Raw genomic sequence first — 27,443 nt, 5'->3', positions numbered from 1 at the left:
GGGTCAGCACAAGCGAGTGATGTGGACTAGTATAGGGCGATGTTATGGTCCTTATGGCTCACCCGCAACAAATTCACCATTGAAGGAACGTTCCCGTCGCACCCGGCTAATATCATATGCAAATGCTCTATTCTCTTGCAGCAGTGGAGTCCGTTGGCGAAGCGGAAGGACTCTGAGATCATGAAGCACGCGCAAGAACGAGTTCATCATGTCTACGTGGCGGCTAGGAAGCCGGTGATGCCTACCTAATGGTGGGAGTGATCTTTTGTTTTGCGAGCCTACGTGCTCTATTTCGTAGGCTTCGGCCTTGTATCGTGCTCGCTGCCCGGCTTTGAACCCCCCAGACTAAGTTTCTCATGTTGCCTCGGGCTTTTGGTGTTGTGTAACGTCCGACCGATCGTTTGCTACTCTGCCTGTTTGTGTGGGCATTATTAATTTAAAGCCGGACGTTTCTAGCGTCTTCGTTCTAAAAAAATGTAGGGATCGAGTAGCCAGTGCATGCGGTTAGTGGCCAATGTGGTGGTTAGTTAAACTAGTGCGTACGAGACTTGTGTGTGTGGCCATTGGGGTCGTGTGTGTGCGCCCGGGTATAAAAAGCACTCTTATGTACTGATCAAAGTGCTGCGGTATGTGCCGAGCCAGAGTTCGTGCTCAGTAAAAATTAGGTTGTTTGTGCGGCGGAGGCGTTTGTGCGCCGGGAAAATCGTGTGCTCCATCTTCCACCTTCGTTTGTGCGAGTGAGAGAGAGAGCTGGTTCGAGGTTTGTCCCAACAAACACTTTTTGAAATATGCGAACATTTTTCACAATTTTCTACATCAAAGAAGGGAAGGAAAACCAATGATAAAAAAACATAAAAGGAAAAAGACAGACAAAACCGGGAAGAAAAGAAAAACAGGAAAAAAGCGATGTCGAAGACTAACACAGCTTGAAAGAAAATCTTGAACAAAAAAACCTTTTTCATTTTTAGCCAGATCTATTATATAAAGATATAATGGATGTATAAAACACGACAAACATAATAAAGACTACACTGAGCTCTCCGAGCCAACGAACGACCACTGCCACCACCAGAATGAGGCACCGATATGTGCCGCTATCACTGCTCTCATAATGGAGCCGACCTGACCTTGTTGATGACAAAAATGACCGACCTACCATATCAAATCATGTACAAGAAAGGAACTACAAATTCAGCTAATAATGCCTTATCTAGGAAACCCAATGATAGTGTTGAGCACAGACCTCATAGGAACCGAAAGAAAGCCCCTCGCGTTGTTCCCCAGGGCGACGCCGGGAGCCACATCTGTAGCATCACGAGGCCCCGATCTCGGCATCTCACCTGCCGCCACTGTCGCTAGCGTTGGCCATGGTGGCGGCAGTACCGGCATCGAAGGTGCTTGGGCGGGTGGATTACAGCGGTGTCCCCTAAGGCAACTGGGTGGTGGTTGTGGGTGATCAGGCGCGGCGGTCAGGACGGCACCCCTTGGCTATGCGGCGGTGGCCGTTGGCCCATTGCCTCTATGGCCTGATAGTTTGAGCCGGCTCAGGTGTGCTGCTCTGCTTTGGTGATGATTGGTGGCGATGGGTTGCAGATCTGGCACTCGTCCAAATCCGTCGGTGGCGTGGCCAGTGGTCGTACAACGACGCGGTTGGGGGCTAGCACAAAGCTTATCTGTGCGATTTGGCAACGTTCTAGCAGGCTACGAGTTGGGCAGAAGTGGCAATTAGTGAAAATCAAGCTCCGACTTCGGTCATGGTGTATTGCAGTCATCGTCTCCTCGTTCGGCCTCCTGGGGGAGGGCTTGATTTGGGTCATGGTGCCGTTATCCCTCACCGATAAAGGATGATATTCATATGCTAGCGAGCATTCTGCAAAGTTTTGGCGATGTCACTGGCTTAGTAACATCATAAAATTTGGTTGCCCCAATCAGATGCACGGGCATTAATCTTGATGATATCCTGGCCGCCTTCCCGGCTATGTGGTAGCTGTTCCCATTGCGATACCTTGACCTCCCTCTAGTGGTGCACCGACTGTGAAGCGTTGGCTTCGAACACCTTCTTGTCAAGATCGCTGGGAAGGTTAGGTGCGGAAATGGGAAGATCATCATGATGGCAGGTAGGTGTGCTTGGATAAAATCCGTCATCACATCGCAAGTAATCTGTCAACTTACGTCACTTCGGCCTCCCAAGGGGATCATGCGAGCTATTGTGAAGCTTCAAAGGGCATTCTTATGGGTTGGAATAGATAAGGTGCATGGGAAAGTGCAAAATAAAATGTGACCTCGTGTGCACGCCTAAAGAGTCTGGAGGACTGTGCATTTTTGATATGGACAAATTCGCAAGGGCGCTTCATGTACGATGGCCATGGCTAGCTTGGAATGACCCTGGTTGTGTTTGGGTCAACTCAGGGCACTCTTGCGATGAGAGCGATATGCATCTCTTCACAATTGCACCATGATAACTATTGGAGATGGAAAAGCTGTACCTTTTTGGTACTCTTCTTGGCTAGGAGGCCGCAAACCCAAATACATTGCACCATCCATTTTTGCAATCTCCAAGCAAGCTCCATTCATCGACGGAGAATGGTATCTAGAATCAAAACATCAACATAAGTTTGGGCCTCTCAGTTTAGGACCTCATTGAATTCTCTGAGCTATGGGTTAGCCCACACGAGGTAAAACCTCAATGTTGAGGTCGAGTACCAAATCGTTTGGAGGCCAACCTCGTCCGGGGAGTACATGACCTCTTCTGCATATCGTTCTCAGCTCGTCAATTGAGTCACCTGCAAGATGAGGCCGGCGGTATGGTCCAATTGGGCACTGCCCAAGCACAAATTTTTTGTGTGTGGCTAATTCTGCACGATCGCATTTGGACGGCTTACTGACTTCAACGTAGCAGATATCCTAACTGCAGTCTATGCCAGCTGTGCAAGCGGGAGCGGTGACACACCTTATATTGAATGTAAATACGCCAACGCTCTTATGTTCCAATGTAAATACGCCAAGCGCTCTTATGTTCCAAGCTCATCTGGGCCAGCATCAGGACTTGACTGGGGCTGACCCATGTGAGTATTGAGTCATGGACCAACTACACCTCCGTCAAAGATAGGTGGTTCCCCTTGATCAACGCCAATGGCAATATTAGAAAAGGGTCTGCGTCTCTTATCATGCTCACGTCATGGGGGATTTGCAATGAGAGGAACGCAACGATTTTCAACAAGGTCACTTCCATGTCGAATGTAATAATTGCGAGGATTAGACTGCAGTCCATTTTATGGGATGGCGCCTGCCAAACCCCTGAGCTTGTTGATGTCGCGAGAGTAAACGCGTCGTGTTGCGGTCGAACCTAGACCGCCTTTGTTCCTGTGTACTCATCTCTTAATTAATAAGGAAGTGATAAGTACCGAATGTTCGGCTTTTGACGATGGTTAATCGAATGTTTTTAATGGCAACTTTAGCTGACCCGGGGATGGCAAGTTTTAGTTGGTAAGCTCGGCAATTTTCTGGCATGAAGTAAACTAAGACAGATATATCATGCTTGTCAACTAAACTTGCTAGTCTCGCGTCAACTAAAATTGTCATAAAAAATTCAAGTTACCATGGTCAAAAACCGAACATTCATCCTTATCGGCGTCAATATTAATACGATGAGGCAAAATTTTGCCTCCTTTCAAACAAAATCGTTGCATGGCTAACCTTTTTAATTTTGAGCAACGCTGGAAACGAACGGAGACCGAAAATCTGTTTAATATGTCCGGCCTTTCTGTCAGTGCTCCCTCCGTTCCTAAATATAAATCATTTTGAAGAGTTGACTATGGACTACATACGGAGCAAAATGAGTGAATCTACACTATAAAATATGTCTATATACATCCTTATACAATTTGTATTGAAATCCTAGAAAGACTTATATTTAGGAACATAGGGAATATGTATTAATCGCCTGAATGAAATGCCACCGTGGCTCATTAAAATCATATAAATGAGTGCTTATATATATTCGAAGGTGGCTCATTAAGATCATATAAATGAGTGCTTATATATATTCGGAGGTGGCTCATTAAGATCATATAAATGAGTGCTTATCTATATTCGGAGGTGGCTCATTAAGATGCATATAAGAGGGCACATTTACACAGATATAAAAAATATCTATATTTAGCATCCAGGAGCATCCCCGGTCCTCCATCATTCACTACACAGGCAACACACAGCAACAACGACAACCATGGCATCTTCACTTAGCTTCATCCTTGCTCTTCTCCTCGCAATCGCTGCCACCGACGCTATCACTGTCCACGTACTCAACAAGTGCCCCTACACGGTGTGGCCCGGCGCCGTCCCAGTCGGCGGTGGGAGCAGGCTCGACCCTGGTCAGGCGGCGGCCATTCAAGTCCCCCCGGGCACGGCGGCTGGCAGGATATGGGGCCGCACCGGCTGCAACTTCGATGCCAGCGGCCATGGGTCGTGCGCCACAGGCGACTGCGGCGGCGTGCTAGCCTGCGCCGCCGGAGGGAAGCCACCCGCCACGCTCGCCGAGTACACGCTGGGTAAGGGCGGCAGCCCCGACTTCTATGACATCTCCCTCGTCGACGGATTCAACGTGCCGATGAGCTTTGGGCCTACCGGCGGCAGCTGCCACGCGATCAGCTGCGCCGCGGACATCAACGCAAAGTGCCCATCCGAGCTGAAGATGGACGGAGGCTGCTCGAGTGCCTGCCTCAAGTTCGGCACCCCCAAGTACTGCTGCACGCCGCCGCTTACGCCGTCGACCTGCGGGCCGACGGACTACTCGCGCTTCTTCAAGGGGCTCTGCCCGGACGCCTACAGCTACGCGTACGACGACAAGAGCAGCTCCTTCACCTGCCCCGTCGGATCAGACTACCAAGTCACCTTCTGCCCATAGAGGCGATTGGGATTCAATTTACTTTAATATATAAGTCTGTGTCTATAATGTAATGGAAATAATGATGACTAATGAATCCACAAAATTTCTATTGAAAAAACATGATGGAGAAAAAATGTTTGACAACTTTTTTCAATTTTGAGGATAAAATAGTCAACTTCTTTGTTTTGAGGACGAACATACTACCCCTTTGATCCATATTGATTGTCGCCTATGTAGTATAATTTTATAATAAATCAGCGACAATTAATATGGATCGGACGAAGTATATGAAACAAGGCATTAGATATAGGTCTAGGGCCTGCCCAATTTTTGTTGCATTTTCCTGAGATAGTCGCTACCCGTGAATCTCGTATTTCCAATATGACGCTCTTAGTTTGTCGACGGGGCCTCCTATGTGACGCATAGGAGCAGCTCGCTGGGCCACCAGCCCATTGAAACGACGTACTGCAGCAATGCCGAGTGTAGAGGAGCAAGTACAATGATCATAAAGGATATTAAAGCAATTATGTGGTCCTCTAAACTCTGAAGATGCTAGGGTAAAGCATGAGACGAGAGAAACAAATGAAGAAGCACACTGCCTAGCAAAAGCTGCTTTGTCGTTAGATTTGGAGCGCCAAATATTTTTTTTAAACGAAGATGCTAGGGGCGTCCGGCTTTAAATTAATAAAGCCCACAACATAGGCAGCGTAGCATCCATAGTCAATACAGACGAGCACGGAGGCTCCGGCCATACAAACACGAAGTCTAAAGGGTTCAGACGGCCAAAAGAAGTACGAGCGAGACAGTTACATGGCCGAAGGCCAGAGCATTGAGCACGCAGGCTCGCTCACACGACAAAAGGGCCACTTCACGACGGGGAAGTGGCATCGGGCTCCCTAGCCAAAATGTAGACTTGACGAAGGCGATCTTAAGCTTGCTTCATTTTTTCAGCATCCTTGTGCCTCGCCAACGAACTCCACTGTTGCACGAAGAGATTGCATTTGTAGATGATGTTAGCCGGGTGAGTCGGGAAGATCCCCTCAATCGCTAGTTTGTTCCTAGTGAGCCAGATAGCCGAAAACAAGGCTCCAATACAGCTCCAAAGCACACGCTTGTTGCTGCCCTGGGCGGAGTCAAGAATTGCCGCGAGGTCAGAGGACGACCGCGGGTCCCAGGTAGAATCAGCCACCGACCGGACTGCACTCCAGGCAAAACGTGCCAGCGGACACCGAAAGAACACGTGATTCGCATCTTCGGCCATGTTACAAATCGCACAGGCGCCGGTCGCCGGGCCATTCCTTTTGGCGACATTTGTCGAAGTGGGAAGCCTGTTCCTAAATAGCTGCCAAAAGAATACCTTGATCTTGAGCGGGAGACGCGCGTTCCACAACCCTTTTGGCATCTGGAGGGATGGGCCTTGGCAAAGTTTGCGGTATAAGGACTTCACCAAAAACTTGCTGGACGAGGTGAGAGCCCAAGTCACCGAGTCCGCGGACGTGGAGAGCGACACTGGATCGATGAGCGCGAGCATCGCCGTGAGGTGCGCTTGTTCAGGCCCGGTTAGCTCACGACGGAAGTGGATCGCCGGGGGGGGGGGGGGGGGAGGCTAGTGTCGTGGCCACCGATTGGTCCGGGTTGATAGCCAAAGCGTAAAGGTCCTGGAATTCCGACCAGAGAGGTTGGGATCCGACCCAATGATCAAGCCAGAATCTGACCGATCGACCGTTACCGATGGTAAAATTTGCCCCCATTGCAAAGGCCGGGCGGATCGCTTGGAGATCGTTCCAGAAAGGTGATCTCCTCGCTGCACCCTCGAAAAAAAATTCCCATTCGGGAAGTATTTGGCCCGCAACAAGTCCACCCACAAGCCCGTCGCCCCTTGGGACAGCTTCCAAATCCATTTGCAGATAAGTGCAATGTTGAGGATTCATGTGTTTGTGATCCCTAGACCTCCCAGGTCTTTGGGGCGACACACCGCGGCCCATTTGACCATATGGTATTTGCGTTTTGGCCCCGACCCCTCCCAAAAGAAACGAGACCGTGGCGTGTCCATCTTGGCATGAACACCTTCAGCCAACAGGAAGAGACCCATCGCAAATTGGGGCAACGAGGAGAGACTCGAACTCGTGAGAACCAACCTAGGTGCAGAGGAGAGAAACTTTCCCCTCCACGGGCATACCCGCCCGCCCACCTTTGTCTAGAGCGACGCCCAACTGTCTATCGTGATTCGCTTGGCGTCTAACAGGAGACCCAGGTAAGTGAACGGAAGCTTACCAACTTTGCAGTTGAGCAAGTCCGCGATACGCCTGCCCTCCTCTGCGTCCAAACCCATGGGCAACACTTCACACTTATGGAAGTTTATTTTAAGCCCTGACATGAGTTCAAAACTAGAGCAAAGCTTTGACCATAGCCACACTGTGGAGGTCAGGTTGGAACAGCAATAGCGTGTCGTCCGCGTACTGCAAGTGGGATATCCCCCCTGGGATAAGGTGTCCCAGCACACCTTTGATGTGTCCTGCCTCAGTGGCTTTCCACAGCATAGCAGCCAGCGCATCAAGGACGAAGTTGAACAGGATCGGGGACACAGGGTCACCCTGCCGCAGACCGCGCTTGTTTCGGAAGAAGTGCCCTACTTCTCCGTTCACTGAGACTGCAGTTTGGCCCCCCGAGACCAACTGCATGACTCGATGCACCCACATAGGTGAGAAGCCTCGGCTGATGAGCACTTGCCGGAGGAAGTCCCAATTCACTCGGTCATACGCTTTCTCGAAATCTAGTTTTAGGAGGATAGCCGGTTCGTGCGTACGCTTTAGCTCGTGTAGTGTTTCTTGCAGGGCCAACGGTCCCTCCAAAATGTGTCGACCACGAATGAAAGCCGATTGGGTTCGACTAATGGTGCGGTGAGCGATCGGAGAGAGACGAGTGGCACAGGCTTTAGCACAGATTTTGAAAGAAACGTTTATGAGCGCGATGGGTCTGTACTGGCGAATGTTGTCCGCCCCTGTCACTTTAGGAATAAGCGAGAGCACACTGTAGTTAAGCCTAGCGATGTCCACCTGGCCGCGCATGAAACCATTACACATGTCGAAAATGGGTTCGCGCAACAACGTCCAAAAGTTCTTAAACATCGCCACCGGCCACCCATCGGGTCCCGGTGCCGTGTCTGATTTCATGCTAAGGAGCGCGTCGTCGATCTCTTTGGGGAGGAACGCGAGCCCCAACTCGTCGTTCTCGCAATCTAGGACCTTTTGGTAGGGCAGCCAGACATCCGTACTCAAGCGCGCGCGCTGTTCTTCCCTGGTCCCCATCAGACTAATGTAGAAGTCGTATATGTGTTGTGTAATCTCCAGCAAGAGCCCCTGCTCCGATTGCAGCCTGAGGATTGAGCATTTCCGACGCCTACCGTTCGCGTAAGCATGAAAATACTTGGTGTTCGCATCACCCTTGAGCGTCCACTTGAGGCTGCCCCTGCGTCTCCAGTAATCCTCCTCGGCTCGAAGCATAGCTTCGACTTGCCCTTCCAGGGCATACCGATGAGCCCATTCTTGTTCAGAGAATGGTCTCGCGTCCGCCTGAGCATCAAGCAACGCGAATTCATTGACAAGGCTCGCCCTGAGTACCTTGTCGTCGCGGCCCTGGTTCGCGCCCCACCCTTTGAGACTCGCTCGGAGGCGGCCCCCTTCCGCGATCCAAAACTCCATTGGGCCACGCTGATGTCCTGTTTGTTGAACACAACGCAACCATCTCTCCCTAAAGATGGTGTCAAAATTCGATACCTCGAACCGCGCAGTTTCGAAGAAAAAACGCGGGCTACGTGTAATCCTATCTTCCCCTGAAGATAGAATCAAGGGAACATGGTCTGACCCGATCCTTGTTTCAGCAAGGAGCGAGCATATCGGGAACACCACTTCCCAATCAGGAGACATGAACACGCGGTCCAAGACGGATCACACCGGGGCTTGCTGCTTATTAGTCTAGGTAAACCTAGCCCCTGTTCTTGTTACTTCCCTAAGTGCCATAGACGCGATAGCGGTGTTAAACATGGCCACCCTTGGCCAGTTGATGTTGTCGTTGTTCTTATCAGCACCCGAACGTATCAGGTTGAAATCCCTACCCACCATCAGGGGAATCTGGGCTGCAGAGACCGCAAGTACCTTGGCTTCAAGTTCTCCCAAGAACTCTGCCGAGTGAGAGTGATCCACTGGTCCATAGACTTGCACAATTACAAGCTCGCGGAGCAACGCGCGCACACGGATGTTAGCAGCAATAAAAAAGGTGCCAACCTCCCAGGTCAGAACCTCAAACGTCGAACTGCAGAAACCAAGCAGCATGCCACCAGAGTGACCAGTCGTCGGGCTATGATGCCACACAAAGCGCTCCAGGGGGTCAACTGATAATATATCTTGATGACAGAACTCATCTTTAATTGTTTCCTAGAGTCCGATGATATCTACTGCCTTTTTCCTAATATATTCTCTCAGTTGTGTGCGACGGCCCGAGTGGCCAAAGCCACGAATGTTCCACAGAAGCGCACGCATCTAAATCACGCGATTTCGCAGGCGCACCCCCCTGGAGGTGATCGCCTTGGCCACACGCCTCACCTTGCCACGACGAGGTGAGGAGGGAACAACAGCCCTGCTGTTGGATCCCCATCGGGCCGGACCGCAAGCGATGCCGAGGGATCTTCCTCTGCTGCTAAACGGTCCACGTGTTGAGCAGCCGCCGCTGCAAGCGCCGCCTGCGCAATCTCCTTAGCATGAATCAACGAGATGAGCTCGCTTGACCCGCCCTCGCCTATCGTTTCCACCCCACTCTCCCCCAGCACCTCGCTCAAATGCTTGTCTGAAAAAGAGTCCAGAATCGTAAAGCGAGGCGGTGGGTTACCTGAGGTGTCCAAGTTCTTCTGCGCTTGCAGGAGCTAAGCGCGTTGGAGCGACGGAAGGTTTCCTTTGGCACCCTTCGCGCGCGAGCTGACCCGCACCGGTGCCACCTGGCCCTCCACCCACAGCCTTGGAGCGCTTGGCCTTCGGGATAGTCGCCGTCTTGGGTGCCTCCTGCACGGTCGGGGCGGGGACAGGCACCGCCAGAGCCATCACCGTCTGGCGAGGAGTCGCGGGGGCCCCCAGATGTTCCGCTGCGCGCCCCGCCTCCGCGCTGACCTTGCGCACCGCCACCTTCTTGAGCTGCTCCGCGCTGGTCTTGTTGCTGCTGCGTCCGCCCTGGGTCGGAGAGCGGGAGGAGAGAGGAAGCTGCGTCGTGTCAACGGACAACGCGATAGGGATACGCGCGCCGTCGGACATCTGCGCCTCCATCTGGTCCGAGCCCATCTCAGCCACCATCCGCACTGGAGGGGAGGTCACCGACCCCAGGTTGGAGCCGTACTGGTTTGGAATCGAGAGCTCCATCCCAGTAGACTGCCCCTCGTGCGATTGCTCCAGCATCGGCTGCACAGTACGATTCGCCGCTCCGTCTTTGGCAGTGATGCCCAGCTTCTCCCACGCCGCCGTGTCGATGGAGTCGTCCTCCATACTTGCATCGTGATCCTTGTTACTGTCCCACCCCGACCCATTATGGTCTTGACCCTTATCGTGGTTGGGAGGGGGAGGGGGCGGGGAAGGAAGGGCTGGCTGTTGGAAATATGCCCTAGAGGCAATAATAAATGGTTATTATTATATTTCTTTGCTCATGGTAATTGTCTATTGTTCATGCTATAATTGTATTGTCCGGAAATCGTAATACATGTGTGAATACATAGACCACAACGTGTCCCTACTAAGCCTCTAGTTGACTAGCTCGTTGATCAACTGATAGTCATGGTTTCCTGACTATGGACATTGGATGTCATTGATAACGGGATCACATCATTAGGAGAATGATGTGATGGACAAGACCCAATCCTAAGCATAGCATAAAAGATCGTGTAGTTTCGTTTGCTAGAGCTTTTCCAATGTCAAGTATCTTTTCCTTAGACCATGAGATCGTGCAACTCCCGGATACCGTAGGAGTGCTTTGGGTGTGCCAAGCGTCACAACGTAACTGGGTGACTATAAAGGTACACTGCGGGTATCTCCGAAAGTGTCTGTTGGGTTGGCACGGATCGAGACTGGGATTTGTCACTCCGTGTGACGGAGAGGTATCTCTGGGCCCACTCGGTAATGCATCATCATAATGAGCTCAATGTGACTAAGGCGTTAGTCACGGGATCATGCATTGCGGTACGAGTAAAGAGACTTGCCGGTAATGAGATTGAAGAAGGTATTGGGATACCGACGATCGAATCTCGGGCAAGTAACATACCGATGGACAAAGGGAATTGTATACGGGATTGATTGAATCCTCGACATCGTGGTTCATCCGATGAGATCATCGTGGAACATGTGGGAGCCAACATGGGTATCCAGATCCCGCTGTTGGTTATTGACCGGAGAGGCGTCTCGGTCATGTCTGCATGTCTCCCGAACCCGTGGGGTCTACACACTTAAGGTTCGGTGACGCTAGGGTTGTAGAGATATGTGTATGCGGAAACCCGAAAGTTGTTCGGAGTCCCGGATGAGATCCCGGACGTCACAAGGAGTTCCGGAATGGTTCGGAGGTAAAGAATTATATATAGGAAGTCAAGTTTCGGCCACCGGGAAAGTTTCGGGGGTTACCGGTATTGTACCGGGACCACCGGAAGGGTCCCGGGGGTCCACCGGGTGGGGCCACCTATCCCGGAGGGCCCCGTGGGCTGAAGTGGGAAGGGAACCAGCCCCTAGTGGGCTGGGCGCCCCCATGGGCCTCCCCCCATGCGCCTAGGGTTGGGAACCCTAGGGTGGGGGGCTTCCCACTTGCCTTGGGGGGCAAGGCACCCCCCTGGCCGCCGCCCCCCCACCCTAGATGGGTTTGGCCGGCGCCCCCCCTCCCAAGGGGGCCTATATAAAGGGGGGGAGGGAGGGCAGCAATATCACAGCCTTGGGCGCCTCCCTCCTCCCCTGCTACACCTCTCTCTCTCGTAGAAGCTCGGCGAAGCCCTGCCGGCATCCCGCTACATCCACCACCACGCCGTCGTGCTGCTGCATCTCCATCAACCTCTCCTTCCCCCTTGCTGGATCAAGAAGGAGTAGACGTCGCTGCACCGTACGTGTGTTGAACGCGGAGGTGCCGTCCGTTCGGCACTCGGTCATCGGTGATTTGGATCACGACGAGTACGACTCCGTCATCCACGTTCATTGGAACGCTTCCGCTCGCGATCTACAAGGGTATGTAGATGCACTCCTTTCCCCTCGTTGCTAGTACACTCCATAGATGCGTCTTGGTGAGCGTAGGAAAATTTTAAAATTATGCTACGATTCCCAACAGTGGCATCATGAGCCAGGCCTATGCGTAGTTACTATGCACGAGTAGAACACAAAGAAGTTGTGGGCGTTGATGTTGCCAATTCCTCTTGCCGCTACTAGTCGTTTCTTGTTTCGGCGGCATTGTAGGATGAAGCAGCCCGGACCGACCTTACACGTACGCTTACGTGAGACAGGTTCCACCGACTGACATGCACTAGTTGCATAAGGTGGCTAGCGGGTGTCTGTCTCTCCTACTTTAGTCGGAACGGATTCGATGAAAAGGGTCCTTATGAAGGGTAAATAGAAATTGGCAAATCACGTTGTGGTCATACATAGGTAAGAAAACGTTCTTGCTAGAAACCTACAAACCACGTAAAAACTTGCAACAACAATTAGAGGACGTCTAACTTGTTTTTGCAGCATGTGTTATGTGATGTGATATGGCCAGAAGATGTGATGAATGATATATGTGATGTATGAGATTGATCATATTCTTGTAATAGGAATCACGACTTGCATGTCGATGAGTATGACAACCGGCAGGAGCCATAGGAGTTGTCTTTAGTATTTTGCATGACCTGCGTGTCATTGAATAACGCCATGTAAATTACTTTACTTTGTTGCTAAACGCGTTAGCCATAGAAGTAGAAGTAATCGTTGGCGTGACGACTTCATGAAGACACGATGATGGAGATCATGATGATGGAGATCATGGTGTCATGCCGGTGACGAAGATGATCATGGTGCCCCGAAGATGGAGATCAAAGGAGCATGATGATATTGGCCATATCATGTACTATTTGATTGCATGTGATGTTTATCATGTTTTTGCATCTTATTTGCTTAGAACGACGGTAGTAAGTAAGATGATCCCTTATGATAATTTCAAGAAAAGTGTTCCCCCTAACTGTGCACCGTTGCGAAGGTTCGTTGTTTCGAAGCACCACGTGATGATCGGGTGTGATAGATTCTAACGTTCGCATACAACGGGTGTTGACGAGCCTAGCATGTACAGACATGGCCTCGGAACACACGTAATACACTTAGGTTGACTTGACGAGCCTAGCATGTACAGACATGGCCTCGGAACACGGAGGACCGAAAGGTCGAGCATGAGTCGTATAGAAGATACGATCAACATGGAGATGTTCACCGATCTTGACTAGTCCGTCTCACGTGATGATCGGACACGGCCTAGTTAACTCGGATCATGTTTCACTTAGATGACTAGAGGGATGTCTATCTGAGTGGGAGTTCATTGAGTAATTTGATTAGATGAACTTAATTATCATGAACTTAGTCTAAAATCTTTACACTATGTCTTGTAGATCAAATGGCCAACGTTGTCCTCAATTTCAACGCGTTCCTAGAGAAAACCAAGCTAAAAGATGATGGCAGCAACTATACGGACTGGGTCCGGAACCTGAGGATCATCCTCATAGTAGCCAAGAAAGATTATGTCTAAGAAGCACCGCTAGGTGAAGCACCAATCCCTGAGAACCAAGACGTTATGAACGCTTGGCAGCAGCATGCTGATGATTACTCCCTCGTTCAGTGCGGCATGCTTTACAGCTTAGAACCGGGTCTCCAAAAGCGTTTTGAGAAACATGGAGCATATGAGATGTTCGAGGAGCTGAAATTGGTTTTCCAAGCTCATGCCCGGGTCGAGAGATATGATGTCTCCGACAAATTCTTCAGCTGTAAAATGGAGGAGAATAGTTCTGTAAGTGAGCACATACTCAGAATGTCTGGGTTGCACAACCGCTTGACTCAGCTGGGAGTTAATCTCCCGGATGACGCGGTCATTGACAGAATCCTCCAGTCGCTTCCACCAAGCTACAAGAGCTTTGTGATGAACTTCAATATGCACTGGATGGAAAAGACCATTCCTGAGGTATATTCAATGCTGAAATCAGCTGAGGTAGAGATCAGAAAAGAACATCAAGTGTTGATGGTGAATAAAACCACTAAGTTCAAGAAGGGCAAGGGTAAGAAGAACTTCAAGAAGGACGGCAAGGTAGTTGCCGCGCCCGGTAAACCAGTTACTGGGAAGAAGTCAAAGAATGGACCCAAGCCCGAGACTGAGTGCTTTTATTGCAAGGGAAGTGGTCACTGGAAGCGGAACTGCCCCAAATACTTAGCGGACAAGAAGAAGGCCGGCAACACCAAAGGTATATGTGATATACATGTAATTGATGTGTACCTTACCAGTACTCGTAGTAGCTCCTGGGTATTTGATACCGGTGCGGTTGCTCATATTTGTAACTCAAAACAGGAACTACGGAATAAACGGAGACTGGCGAAGGACGAGGTGACGATGCGCGTCGGGAATGGTTCCAAGGTCGATGTGATCGCCGTCGGCACGCTACCTCTGCATCTACCTATGGGATTAGTTTTAAACCTTAATCATTGTTATTTAGTGCCAGCTTTGAGCATGAACATTGTATCTGGATCTCGTTTAATTCGAGATGGCTACTCATTTAAATCCGAGAATAATGGTTGTTCTATTTATTTGAGAGATATGTTTTATGGTCATGCCCCGCTGGTCAATGGTTTATTTTTGATGAATCTCGAACGTGATGTTACACATGTTCCTAGTGTGAATACCAAAAGATGTAAAGTTGATAACGATAGTCCCACATACTTGTGGCACTGCCGCCTTGGTCACATTGGTGTCAAGCGCATGAAGAAGCTCCATGCAGATGGACTTTTGGAGTCTCTTGATTACGAATCATTTGACACGTGCGAACCATGCCTCATGGGTAAGATGACCAAGACTCCGTTCTCCGGAACAATGGAGCGAGCAACCAACTTATTGGAAATCATACATACCGATGTGTGCGGTCCAATGAGTGTTGAGGCTCGCGGAGGATATCGTTATGTTCTCACTCTCACTGATGACTTAAGTAGATATGGGTATGTCTACCTAATGAAACACAAGTCTGAAACCTTTGAAAAGTTCAAGGAATTTCAGAGTGAGGTTGAGAATCAACGTGACAGGAGAATAAAATTCTTACGATCAGATCGTGGTGGAGAATATTTAAGTCACGAGTTTGGTGCACACTTAAGGAAATGTGGAATAGTTTCACAACTCACGCCGCCTGGAACACCTCAGAGAAATGGTGTGTCCGAACGTCGTAATCGCACTCTATTGGATATGGTGCGATCTATGATGTCTCTTACCGATTTACCGCTCTCATTTTGGGGTTATGCTTTAGAGACTGCCGCATTCACTTTAAATAGGGCTCCGTCGAAATCCGTTGAGACGACACCGTATGAATTATGGTCTGGGAAGAAACCTAAGCTGTCGTTTCTAAAAGTTTGGGGATGCCATGCTTATGTCAAGAAACTTCAACCTGAAAAGCTCGAACCCAAGTCGGAAAAATGCGTCTTCATAGTATACCCTAAGGAAACTATTGGGTATACCTTCTACCTCAGATCCGAAGGCAAGATCTTCGTTGCCAAGAACGGGTCCTTTCTGGAGAAGGAGTTTCTCTCGAAAGAATTGAGTGGGAGGAAAGTGGAACTTGATGAGGTGATAGTCACCCCTTCCGAACTGGAAAGTAGCGCAACGCGGGAAAATGTTCCTGTGGTGCCTACACCGACTGGGGAGGAAGTTAATGATGATGATCATGAAGCTTCAGATCAAGTTACTGAACTTCGTAGGTCCACAAGGACACGTTCCGCACCAGAGTGGTACGGCAACCCTGTCCCGGAAACCATGTTGTTAGACAACGGTGAACCTTCGAACTATGAAGAAGCGATGGCGGGCCCGGATTCCGACAAATGGCTAGAAGCCATGAAATCCGAGATAGGATCCATGTATGAAAACGAAGTATGGACTTTGACTGACTTGCCCGATGATCGGCGAGCCATAGAAAACAAATGGATCTTTAAGAAGAAGACAGACGCGGATGGTAATGTGACCATCTATAAGGCTCGACTTGTCGCTAAGGGTTATCGACAAGTTCAAGGGGTTGACTACGATGAGACTTTCTCACCCGTAGCGAAGCTGAAGTCCGTCCGAATCATGTTAGCAATTGCCGCATACTATGATTATGAGATATGGCAGATGGACGTCAAAACGGCATTCCTTAACGGCTTCCTTAAGGAAGAGTTGTATATGATGCAGCCAGAAGGTTTTGTCGATCCTAAGAATGCTAACAAAGTATGCAAGCTCCAGCGCTCAATCTATGGGCTGGTGCAAGCATCTCGGAGTTGGAACATTCGCTTTGATGAGATGATCAAAGCGTTTGGGTTTACACAGACTTATGGAGAAGCCTGTGTTTACAAGAAAGTGAGTGGGAGCTCTGTAGCATTTCTCATATTATATGTGGATGACATACTATTGATGGGAAATGATATAGAATTCTTGGAAAGTATAAAGGCCTATTTGAATAAGTGTTTTTCAATGAAGGACCTTTGAGAAGCTACTTATATATTAGGCATCAAGATCTATAGAGATAGATCAAGACGCCTCATTGGTCTTTCACAGAGTACATACCTTGACAAGATATTGAAGAAGTTCAATATGGATCAGTCCAAGAAGGGGTTCTTGCCTGTATTGCAAGGTGTGCAATTGAGCACGGCTCAATGCCCGACCACGGCAGAAGATATAGAAAAGATGAGTGTCATCCCCTATGCCTCGGCCATAGGGTCTATTATGTATGCCATGCTGTGTACCAGACCTGATGTAAACCTTGCCGTAAGTTTGATAGGAAGGTACCAAAGTAATCCCGGCATGGAACACTGGACAGCGGTCAAGAATATCCTAAAGTACCTGAAAAGGACCAAGGATATGTTTCTCGTTTATGGAGGTGACGAAGAGCTCGTCGTAAAGGGTTACGTCGACGCTAGCTTCGACACAGATCTGGATGACTCAAAGTCACAAACCGGATACGTGTATATTTTGAATGGAGGAGCAGTAAGCTGGTGCAGTTGCAAGCAAAGCGTCGTGGCGGGATCTACATGTGAAGCGGAGTACATGGCAGCCTCGGAGGCAGCACAGGAAGCAGTCTGGATGAAGGAGTTCATTACCGACCTAGGGGTGATTCCCAATGCGTCGGGCCCGATGACTCTCTTCTGTGACAACACTGGAGCTATTGCACTTGCGAAGGAGCCCAGGTTTCACAGGAAGACCAGGCATATCAAGCGTCGCTTCAACTCCATTCGTGAAAGTGTTCAAAATGGAGACATAGATATTTGTAAAGTACATACGGACCTGAATGTAGCAGATCCGTTGACTAAACCTCTCCCTAGGGCAAAACATGATCAACACCAGGACGCAATGGGTGTTCGATTCATCACAATGTAACTAGATTATTGACTCTAGTGCAAGTGGGAGACTGTTGGAAATATGCCCTAGAGGCAATAATAAATGGTTATTATTATATTTCTTTGCTCATGGTAATTGTCTATTGTTCATGCTATAATTGTATTGTCCGGAAATCGTAATACATGTGTGAATACATAGACCACAACGTGTCCCTAGTAAGCCTCTAGTTGACTAGCTCGTTGATCAACTGATAGTCATGGTTTCCTGACTATGGACATTGGATGTCATTGATAACGGGATCACATCATTAGGAGAATGATGTGATGGACAAGACCCAATCCTAAGCATAGCATAAAAGATCGTGTAGTTTCGTTTGCTAGAGCTTTTCCAATGTCAAGTATCTTTTCCTTAGACCATGAGATCGTGCAACTCCCGGATACCGTAGGAGTGCTTTGGGTGTGCCAAACGTCACAACGTAACTGGGTGACTATAAAGGTACACTGCGGGTATCTCCGAAAGTGTCTGTTGGGTTGGCACGGATCGAGACTGGGATTTGTCACTCCGTGTGACGGAGAGGTATCTCTGGGCCCACTCGGTAATGCATCATCATAATGAGCTCAATGTGACTAAGGCGTTAGTCACGGGATCATGCATTGCGGTACGAGTAAAGAGACTTGCCAATAACGAGATTGAACAAGGTATTGGGATACCGACGATCGAATCTCGGGCAAGAAACATACCGATGGACAAAGGGAATTGTATACGGGATTGATTGAATCCTCGACATCGTGGTTCATCCGATGAGATCATCGTGGAACATGTGGGAGCCAACATGGGTATCCATATCCCTGTAGGGGAACGCAGCAGAAAACAAAAAATTTCCGACCTACGCACCAGCCCAGGACCACTATGGAGACTGCATACATGGTTTGATCTTTTTCGTTACCGACTCGTAGCGCAGCGGGAAGTAGAGTCGATGACGATCGGCGGTGCAGATCCCCGCAGCTAGGATTTACAACCTCCCAACCGCGAGGATGTATACCCTCATCTGCTCCTCAGACAGCCCTCCAGGAGGCGGTCGAACAGCCCCCCGGACGGTGTCGCGGACAGCCCTTCGGGAGGACCTTCGAAACTCGAACGGTCACTCGGACAGCCCTTCGGGAGGACCTTCGAAACTCGGACGGTCACACGGACAGCCCTTCGGGAGGCACTCACGAAATAAGACCAAAACTACGATCTCTCTACAGAGTTGCACACATACGGTGTCATCTATCCGGCAGGGCTTCGCCGTCCAGAACTAGTTCCTGCCGGAACCCAGACAGCCTTACGGCTCTACGAAACTCTTTTCGTGGGAGGGAGAGAAGAAGCCAGATAATGCATGGCATGTGTATGAGAGCAAGGGATGAGTGTGGAGGGCTGCCCCTCCACCTCTATTTATAGGAAATCCCAAGGGGGTAGGGTAGTTTCACAAAAAACCCAAAATGCACATGAATGAAGTCCTTCCACAAGGACCTAGGAGTGAAACCAAGGAACAAGAGGGTCCCCAAGGGGGGATACCCCATGTGGCCGGCCACACCCCCATGAGGGGCCCAAAAAATGGCTCCTATCCATCCATGTCATCCCCAAGATCTTTTGGAGCAAAGCCCCAAAAGGTGGCTTTCCATAAAGTAACCATAAAGCTGATTTTCACTATTCACGACGACATTTTTCAGCGTCTCATCGAACTGAAAATATTTATGTGGGCTAAGAACATTTCCAGTACCCACTAAAATGATTTTCAACGCGTTCCGAAACAATTCCGGTTTTAGTGATTTTCATCTGCGAAACGCATCTGAAGTGGCTCCGGCAGCTCCGGAACATTTCCGGTTTTTATCTCAGAAAATTCCAAAAAGCTTCCAGAATGATTCTGGCATCCTCCAAGAATTATCAGGCATGTGCCGAAACCAATTTGACTTAATGGTGTATCCCGAAACAACTTTTCGGTATCATCGAAACTTATCCGATGACCTCTCTCTGCGGTACGATTCCGCTGTCCGAAACTTTTCGGTGTCCGAAACTTTTTCGGTGATTTTCTCTCAGACTCCCTGTCTAGTATTCAGCAGATAGATGACCCTTAAGCGTGTGACCCTATAGGTTCGGTGAAGTATAGACATGACCCGGAACCCCTTCCGATCAATGATCAACATCGGAGCCGTGGACACCCATATTGACCCCTATACCCACACGAATAAATATTCGAGTGAACCTCCAGTTGCCGTGTGCTATTCCTGTTGCTTCGCGATATGTTACAAATACCCGAGGTGAGACATGTTGGCATTCCCGTGGATCAACAACTTGTCCACTATGCTAGTTACCTCGTTACCGGTATTGTTCTCTTTTCTCGTTATCGTGTTCCGGCATCCCCGTGATCAAATCACAAAGTGTCTGGCCAGACGATGATGGATACCGTAACACCGAGAGGGCCCAGAGATATCTCTCCATCGTCGGAGGAGCAAATCCCAATCTTGAGCTATCAAGTTACTTGACACACTTTTCCATGAACCCGTAAGCCGCCGTAATAGCCACCCATTTACGGATGACGTTTAACAAACCCCAAAGTTCATGAAGCAAGCATGAAGAAACTCGATACTCTCATGGTCTAAGGAATCATGCAAACGTTAACCATCTCTGTGTTATGTACCAATAAACTTGTGACGAATGAATCTCATAGCATAACATCATGCCGGGTCGATTCAACACAAATGTTCTCTTAACATTATGCCCTCAAGGTTGCTGACATAGACATGCCCATGATCAGGAAAACATAACCATCATGCAACACTTGAGCTAGTCTTAGAGGCCAGACTAGGAATACATTTTACCGTTTATTATTCCACACGTGCATATGAGTCTTCCTCCGAGCCTCGTGGTTATTGCAGACTCGAGAACCATAGCAGTTCTAGCATGGAACATAAACATAATTATGAACTCAGAGATAAATAATATCATTTATTATTGCCTCTAGGGCATATCTCCTACAGACTCCCACTTGCACTAGAGTCAATAATCTAGTTAATGCTAATGCACTTTACACCTGTGGCACACCGGTGTAAATATGATTCACTTGTGGTATAGCCTGATGTCCAACGGATCTGACGACTTCAGTTCCGTGTGTATCTTTGCATGTCCTCGCGTTTTCACGTTTTCACAAAATTCATATTTTGTGTGGACTTGGCTTTGTATGTATGTGAATCACAGGTCGAACCTGGATTCCTCAGACTGAGTTATGGAGCAACTACCTGCAGTAGTGTCCCATTATCAAAAGCCATCTTGGAACTATACTAAGTTCATGAATGAACTATATGATTCAACATCTTCTTTGTCGCTTCTAAAGCGTCAACATACTTAGCCCTTGTTATAGAATTCGCCACAGTAACTAGTTTGAACAAATTCCAACTAACTGTGCCACCACATTGTGTGTTACACAAAACCCTTAACTTAAATTGAAAATCGCACGGTGAAAAGATGAAGACTATCGATGTAACATTTTACAACGAACTCTTCATGATCTCCGCTTGCAAGAAAACATATCATCAGTACTTACTCTAGTACTCAATGACATCTTTCACTGTTGTCCCACGATCAGTACTTTGATCACTTTAGTATCCATACTCGCAACACCTTGGGAGTATCGGACATATCTGGTTGTTTTACATACCATGGAATACATGATTAATCCAAACACAAAAGTGTGTGGAATCTGCATCATGTATTTTACTCATCAGTGTTTTGGGACACCGAGTCTTGCAAAAACTCCTTCCATGTGACTTTGGCAAGAATCACTCCTTGGCGTTTTAAATGCTAAAAGGTTTTAGCATCTTGTCAATATGCATTCATTGCTTAGCCCCATTAGGTAAATCTATCTCCATAGATCATCATGCCTAATATTGAGGCTATTTAGCCTAAGCACTTCATCGAAAAACTATTTTCAAATGAAGTCCTAATTCGTGTCAAGAAATTTATTTCCAATTACCAATGTGCCAAGCACATAAGGTTTTTAGAAATATTATTACGCTCCCACTTACTTTCTTGAATTACAAGCATCTTCGTTACCCATTGATGAAGTCAAAACCCCTTTGACCATTTCATCAAAACACGAAGATTCCAACTCCATTTTGCTCTCTTCTGTCCATTGTTGGAACTCTGAAGTTTGCATACCTACTAGCATCCTCTGGATCGACAAATTACTTTGGACTGTATCATATACAAGTCCTAGCTTTCATTTCCATCAGATGGAAATCCTTTTATCATCCATGTTTCATATCTCATGATTGAAATATGTATTAATTGCTAGTTCAACCCGAACCGACTTTAAGCATCGCTACGATGAAAACAACCTCATCGTAGTCAACTCTTGAACTTGTTATTTCAACAAGTCAAGCTTTATGGATAAAACATTTTTATCCATATCAGTTTTAAGTTCCATAAATATTCGTTAGACTCTAAGTCTTCCGAAAGGTGTATCAAGGTTTTAATCTTGAATCACTTATATGGAAACTAACTTGGGTTGTATTGGCATTTAGCCAATTCCGGAGTCAGGGCCCATCAACGTTTCCTTGTGTATCGTAGGTATAATGTTGTCTAACAACAATATCTCGTTTGCGCACCTGAGAGGTTTGCACGAGCCTTGCCTACGTGGTTCAGCTGCAAGTTCGACCGAAGTTCATACATTTTATTGTAGAGACTTCCGTATCAGTCGCAGTAGGAAACTCTGGAATTACTTCCAAGGTCTCTTTCCTTTGATCTGATGACTTAGATACTGTTTATCTCGTCGAGTTGCACTATTCTCCCACTCACCTTTTTGAAAGAACCATTCTCTTTAAAAGCACACCGTTTCGCGGCAAAACTATTTGCCTCGGTATAGTGAGGGAGGAATACCCAACATTTTGGTATAACCTACAAAGTAGCACTTGTCTGATTTGGAATAGGTTTGTAACCTTTTACACAAGCCCCATATACCAAATGTTAAGAAAACATATAACATGGTTGGGCGTACCATACCATGGCTTCATTTCAACAGACCCGATGTAGCTCTTTTCAGTGTAAAAGCCGCAGTCTCTAAAGCATCACTTTAAAAAGGATAATGGCAAATTTATTTATGTCATCTTTGACCTTACCATGTCATAAATGGTTAGATTACATCTCCACGGACTTTTCACTTGCAGTGGTGTTCCGGGAGGTGCAAGTTATGAAACCCCTTTCACAACTCATCAGACATTCGCTAAACATGTAACTCAAATATTCCTTTGTGCAATCAAATTGCAGAAACATAATTTTCTTGTTACAATAACTTCTACTTCATTTTTGAAAACCTTTCGAATGATTTCAAAAGATCCAGACTTACGTCTCATCAAGTAAATATCCATATATCTACTTGAGTCATTTCTGAAGATAAATAAATCCACCACTAACAACACTTATCGGACTACACACATCAAATGTATGATCACTAATAAGTTTGTTGTTCGTTCCTTATTGCCTGTGAACGGTATTTTAGTCACTTCACTTTTCGGAGGAAAGTTGCAAGTGTCAGATGATTCAAAATCAAAAAGACTTCAAAATCCATCATAATGGAATTTTCCATGCGGGTTTCTCCAATGTGACCAAATGTAGTGCCACACTTGTGTGGTATTCTTTTAGTCTTGCGACATTTAGCGTCAGTGTTATGGATGTATCATATTACCCTCAATATTCATAACATATGTCCCATCTTGGATGGAAGCATGGCCCTTCATGTTATTCATAATACTTAACAACAATTGTTGTTTTTATGAACAACTCTTTTGCAACAAACATTGTGCAATGGGCTAGAGTGTATGAAACTCTAAAATGAATTATGAAAGTAAACCCAGAGGTATTGTATTATTATCAATATTCATAACATACATCTCATTCATAATGAAAGTATGGCCCTTGTGTTATTCATAACATCGAACATAAAAGGTTCTCTTATGAACAACCTTCTTGCAAGATACCTTATGCAATGGGCTAGAGTTTGTAAAACTCTAAATGAATTATGAAAATAAATACAGACGACAATACACCGATGGAAGGTATAGTAACATTTACTATGTTCCCTGTGTATACCTTAACCTCATTTCTGGCTAGTCTTTTTAGGCCACAGTAGCTCTTACAGTGATTCGCAATTGAATGCAATCGAGCGGGTATCTTTGTGATTAACTCACAATACCCAAGAATTAGTGATTAACATGTTTAACCATAATTCCCAAGAACTATATCTTTGACCAGCCTACTATACAACAAAAACTTGTATGACATTCATACATGAGCTGGATATTCCAGTCATCTTTCTTTCTGCCTTTTTACTTCTAACAGTTTAACTTTTAGTATTTCTCCTACTCGCAAAAGAAGCACCCAACTTAAGAGTGGCGTTAGCCCCGGACTTCCTAGGCGTGTAAGTCATACTAACACCCTTTGGACACTTCCTTTCTCTTTAAGTTGTTGTTTTATTCACCTTTCATTATATGACAGGCGTTCTTCTGGATCCCTTTCCCAACAGTCAAATGCATAGTAAACACTTTTACTAATACTTGCAAACAAACATTGCTTTGTTTGTATCTGAAAATAATTTTCAGTTCCATGAATATCATATAACTATCCCAACTTTCGAAGTTTGGGTTTCATGGAAGCAAACATATTGCACTTGACTGAAACGGAATTATAGCTTTTGAATCGAAGGACGAGAGTCACATGATCCATAGCTTTAGCGGGAGGATACGGAAAGCATGCGATAGGACAAAGTCCTTCTCGGCACTTTTGAGGACAATCCTCATATTACGTTACCAAACGTAAAGTTTTAACCAGATATTTAACAGTTATTCAATTTTAATAGGGAAGGTGGAAACGCGAGCCATTATTCTACAACTATTTTGCAAGAAACACTTAGACAGTGTTCATAATTAATTGCACTGAGAATTAAACATGTTAATTCAACAGTGCGCTCCCACTCAAATCAATATCTCTCACAATTAATTTTGAGTGATACAAGATCCAGACTTCAATTCATCGCCATAGAATCATCATCTCATAACGGGAATTTTAATCGGTAGGCCAACTTGCCGATCACATCTCTATGTGACTCTTGCTCATCTTTCAATGCGTGTGTTCCGAGCTCAGGACGATCCTGCCATGAACGTCAAGACAACCAAGTGATCTTGCTGCGAGGTCTGACCTCACCCGCCTCACACTTCTCTAATCGTTCGTACCCATGCATCCATGGCGCACCCCGAAAAGATAGGTGCCGTGACGGTGCTACACTTGGGAGAACACTAACTACTTGATATTTTAAGTGAGAGATCACCCTAATAAAAGCGACTACCGCGCAATCAAGAAGGGTGCATCATAAGGGATAAACATCTCAGGCAATTCATAATAGCATGATATGGTATAGCCCTTTCTGACGGAGAAGTATTTCATTTCTTCGTCTTCGGCATTCGCGTCGGTGGTCACCTTCACGAAGATTGCCACCACCTTGTCGATGCACCAGATAATATTGCTATCTCTATAGCTAACAAAATAATGCATTACAACAAGGTTGACACGCAGGTCATTAAAATGCAATCATATGGCTCCAGCCATCATGCCGAATCATGACACGCAGGTCATGTTAATCAAATTACATCATATAGTCATCTCATACATAATCGAATTAGTATGAGCACTGCTATACCACATCACATGCACATCCTGCAAAACCAAGTTAGACGCCTCTAATAGGTTTATGCAAAATTTTATTTTACGTGGCTTCTAAGGTTTTGACTTAAACCGCAGCTACCAACGTTTTATCATCAAGTATGATTATTCAGGTTGCTAGATTAACATCTCGGGGTGTATGAAACACGGGATAATTAAATCTCGAGCCCCATACTAAACTTCGTCATACGCATGACCCCCGTGCAGATCATATCTGCAATGCCCTTTCATCTGCGAATTTCATCTTTCTTTTGACTACGGCAGAACCCAAAGAACTGATAGCACTTCCATGATCAATCAGGATCACGGATTGCCAGAACTTTGTCAAATTCCACCATGCTGTCTCGAGATTGAGCAAACACAAATTCTAGGGAAGCAACAAGAACCTCGGGTAACAGATTTCATCTGTCACCCGCATAAATAATTTTCAGCAATAGATCTCATCTACTACCTAATTATATTATGCAATACCCATACATCTCCATGTATTCTAGATCGAAACCTGCATCTACGCATAGCACGGCTCTTGATGCCACTGTAGGGGAACGCAGCAGAAAACAAAAAATTTCCGACCTACGCACCAGCCCAGGACCACTATGGAGACTGCATACATGGTTTGATCTTTTTCGTTACCGACTCGTAGCGCAGCGGGAAGTAGAGTCGATGACGATCGGCGGTGCAGATCCCCGCAGCTAGGATTTACAACCTCCCAACCGCGAGGATGTATACCCTCATCTGCTCCTCAGACAGCCCTCCAGGAGGCGGTCGAACAGCCCCCCGGACGGTGTCGCGGACAGCCCTTCGGGAGGACCTTCGAAACTCGAACGGTCACTCGGACAGCCCTTCGGGAGGACCTTCGAAACTCGGACGGTCACACGGACAGCCCTTCGGGAGGCACTCACGAACTAAGACCTAAACTACGATCTCTCTACAGAGTTGCACACATACGGTGTCATCTATCCGGCAGGGCTTCGCCGTCCAGAACTAGTTCCTGCCGGAACCCAGACAGCCTTACGGCTCTACGAAACTCTTTTCGTGGAAGGGAGAGAAGAAGCCAGATAATGCATGGCATGTGTATGAGAGCAAGGGATGAGTGTGGAGGGCTGCCCCTCCACCTCTATTTATAGGAAATCCCAAGGGGGTAGGGTAGTTTCACAAAAAACCCAAAATGCACATGAATGAAGTCCTTCCACAAGGACCTAGGAGTGAAACCAAGGAACAAGAGGGTCCCCAAGGGGGGATACCCCATGTGGCCGGCCACACCCCCATGAGGGGCCCAAAAAATGGCTCCTATCCATCCATGTCATCCCCAAGATCTTTTGGAGCAAAGCCCCAAAAGGTGGCTTTCCATAAAGTAACCATAAAGCTGATTTTCACTGTTCACGACGACATTTTTCAGCGTCTCATCGAACTGAAAATATTTATGTGGGCTAAGAACATTTCCAGTACCCACTAAAATGATTTTCAACGCGTTCCGAAACAATTCCGGTTTTAGTGATTTTCATCTGCGAAACGCATCTGAAGTGGCTCCGGCAGCTCCGGAACATTTCCGGTTTTTATCTCAGAAAATTCCAAAAAGCTTCCAGAATGATTCTGGCATCCTCCAAGAATTATCAGGCATGTGCCGAAACCAATTTGACTTAATGGTGTATCCCGAAACAACTTTTCGGTATCATCGAAACTTATCCGATGACCTCTCTCTGCGGTACGATTCCGCTGTCCGAAACTTTTCGGTGTCCGAAACTTTTTCGGTGATTTTCTCTCAAACTCCCTGTCTAGTATTCAGCAGATAGATGACCCTTAAGCGTGTGACCCTATAGGTTCGGTGAAGTATAGACATGACCCGGAACCCCTTCCGATCAATGATCAACATCGGAGCCGTGGACACCCATATTGACCCCTATACCCACACGAATAAATATTCGAGTGAACCTCCAGTTGCCGTGTGCTATTCCTGTTGCTTCGCGATATGTTACAAATACCCGAGGTGAGACATGTTGGCATTCCCGTGGATCAACAACTTGTCCACTATGCTAGTTACCTCGTTACCGGTATTGTTCTCTTTTCTCGTTATCGTGTTCCGGCATCCCCGTGATCAAATCACAAAGTGTCTGGCCAGACGATGATGGATACCGTAACACCGAGAGGGCCCAGAGATATCTCTCCATCGTCGGAGGAGCAAATCCCAATCTTGAGCTATCAAGTTACTTGA

At 47.2% G+C, this 27,443-nt stretch overlaps 1 protein-coding gene across 1 annotated transcript; it reads left to right on the top strand.

Moving 5' to 3' along the window:
* Positions 1-4,171: 4,171 nt before the first annotated feature.
* Positions 4,172-5,152, top strand: LOC109744338 (protein P21-like). The gene has a single exon (XM_020303448.4). It carries the CDS (start codon positions 4,229-4,231, stop codon positions 4,904-4,906), a length of 678 nt encoding a protein of 225 aa, XP_020159037.1. The 5' UTR covers positions 4,172-4,228; the 3' UTR covers positions 4,907-5,152.
* Positions 5,153-27,443: the final 22,291 nt, after the last annotated feature.

This window comes from Aegilops tauschii, chromosome 5 (genome assembly GCF_002575655.3).
Source record: "Aegilops tauschii subsp. strangulata cultivar AL8/78 chromosome 5, Aet v6.0, whole genome shotgun sequence".
NCBI classification, from domain to species: Eukaryota; Viridiplantae; Streptophyta; class Magnoliopsida; order Poales; family Poaceae; genus Aegilops; species Aegilops tauschii.
Note: the sequence above shows the minus strand (reverse complement) of the source record. Positions and strands in the feature narration are given on the sequence as shown.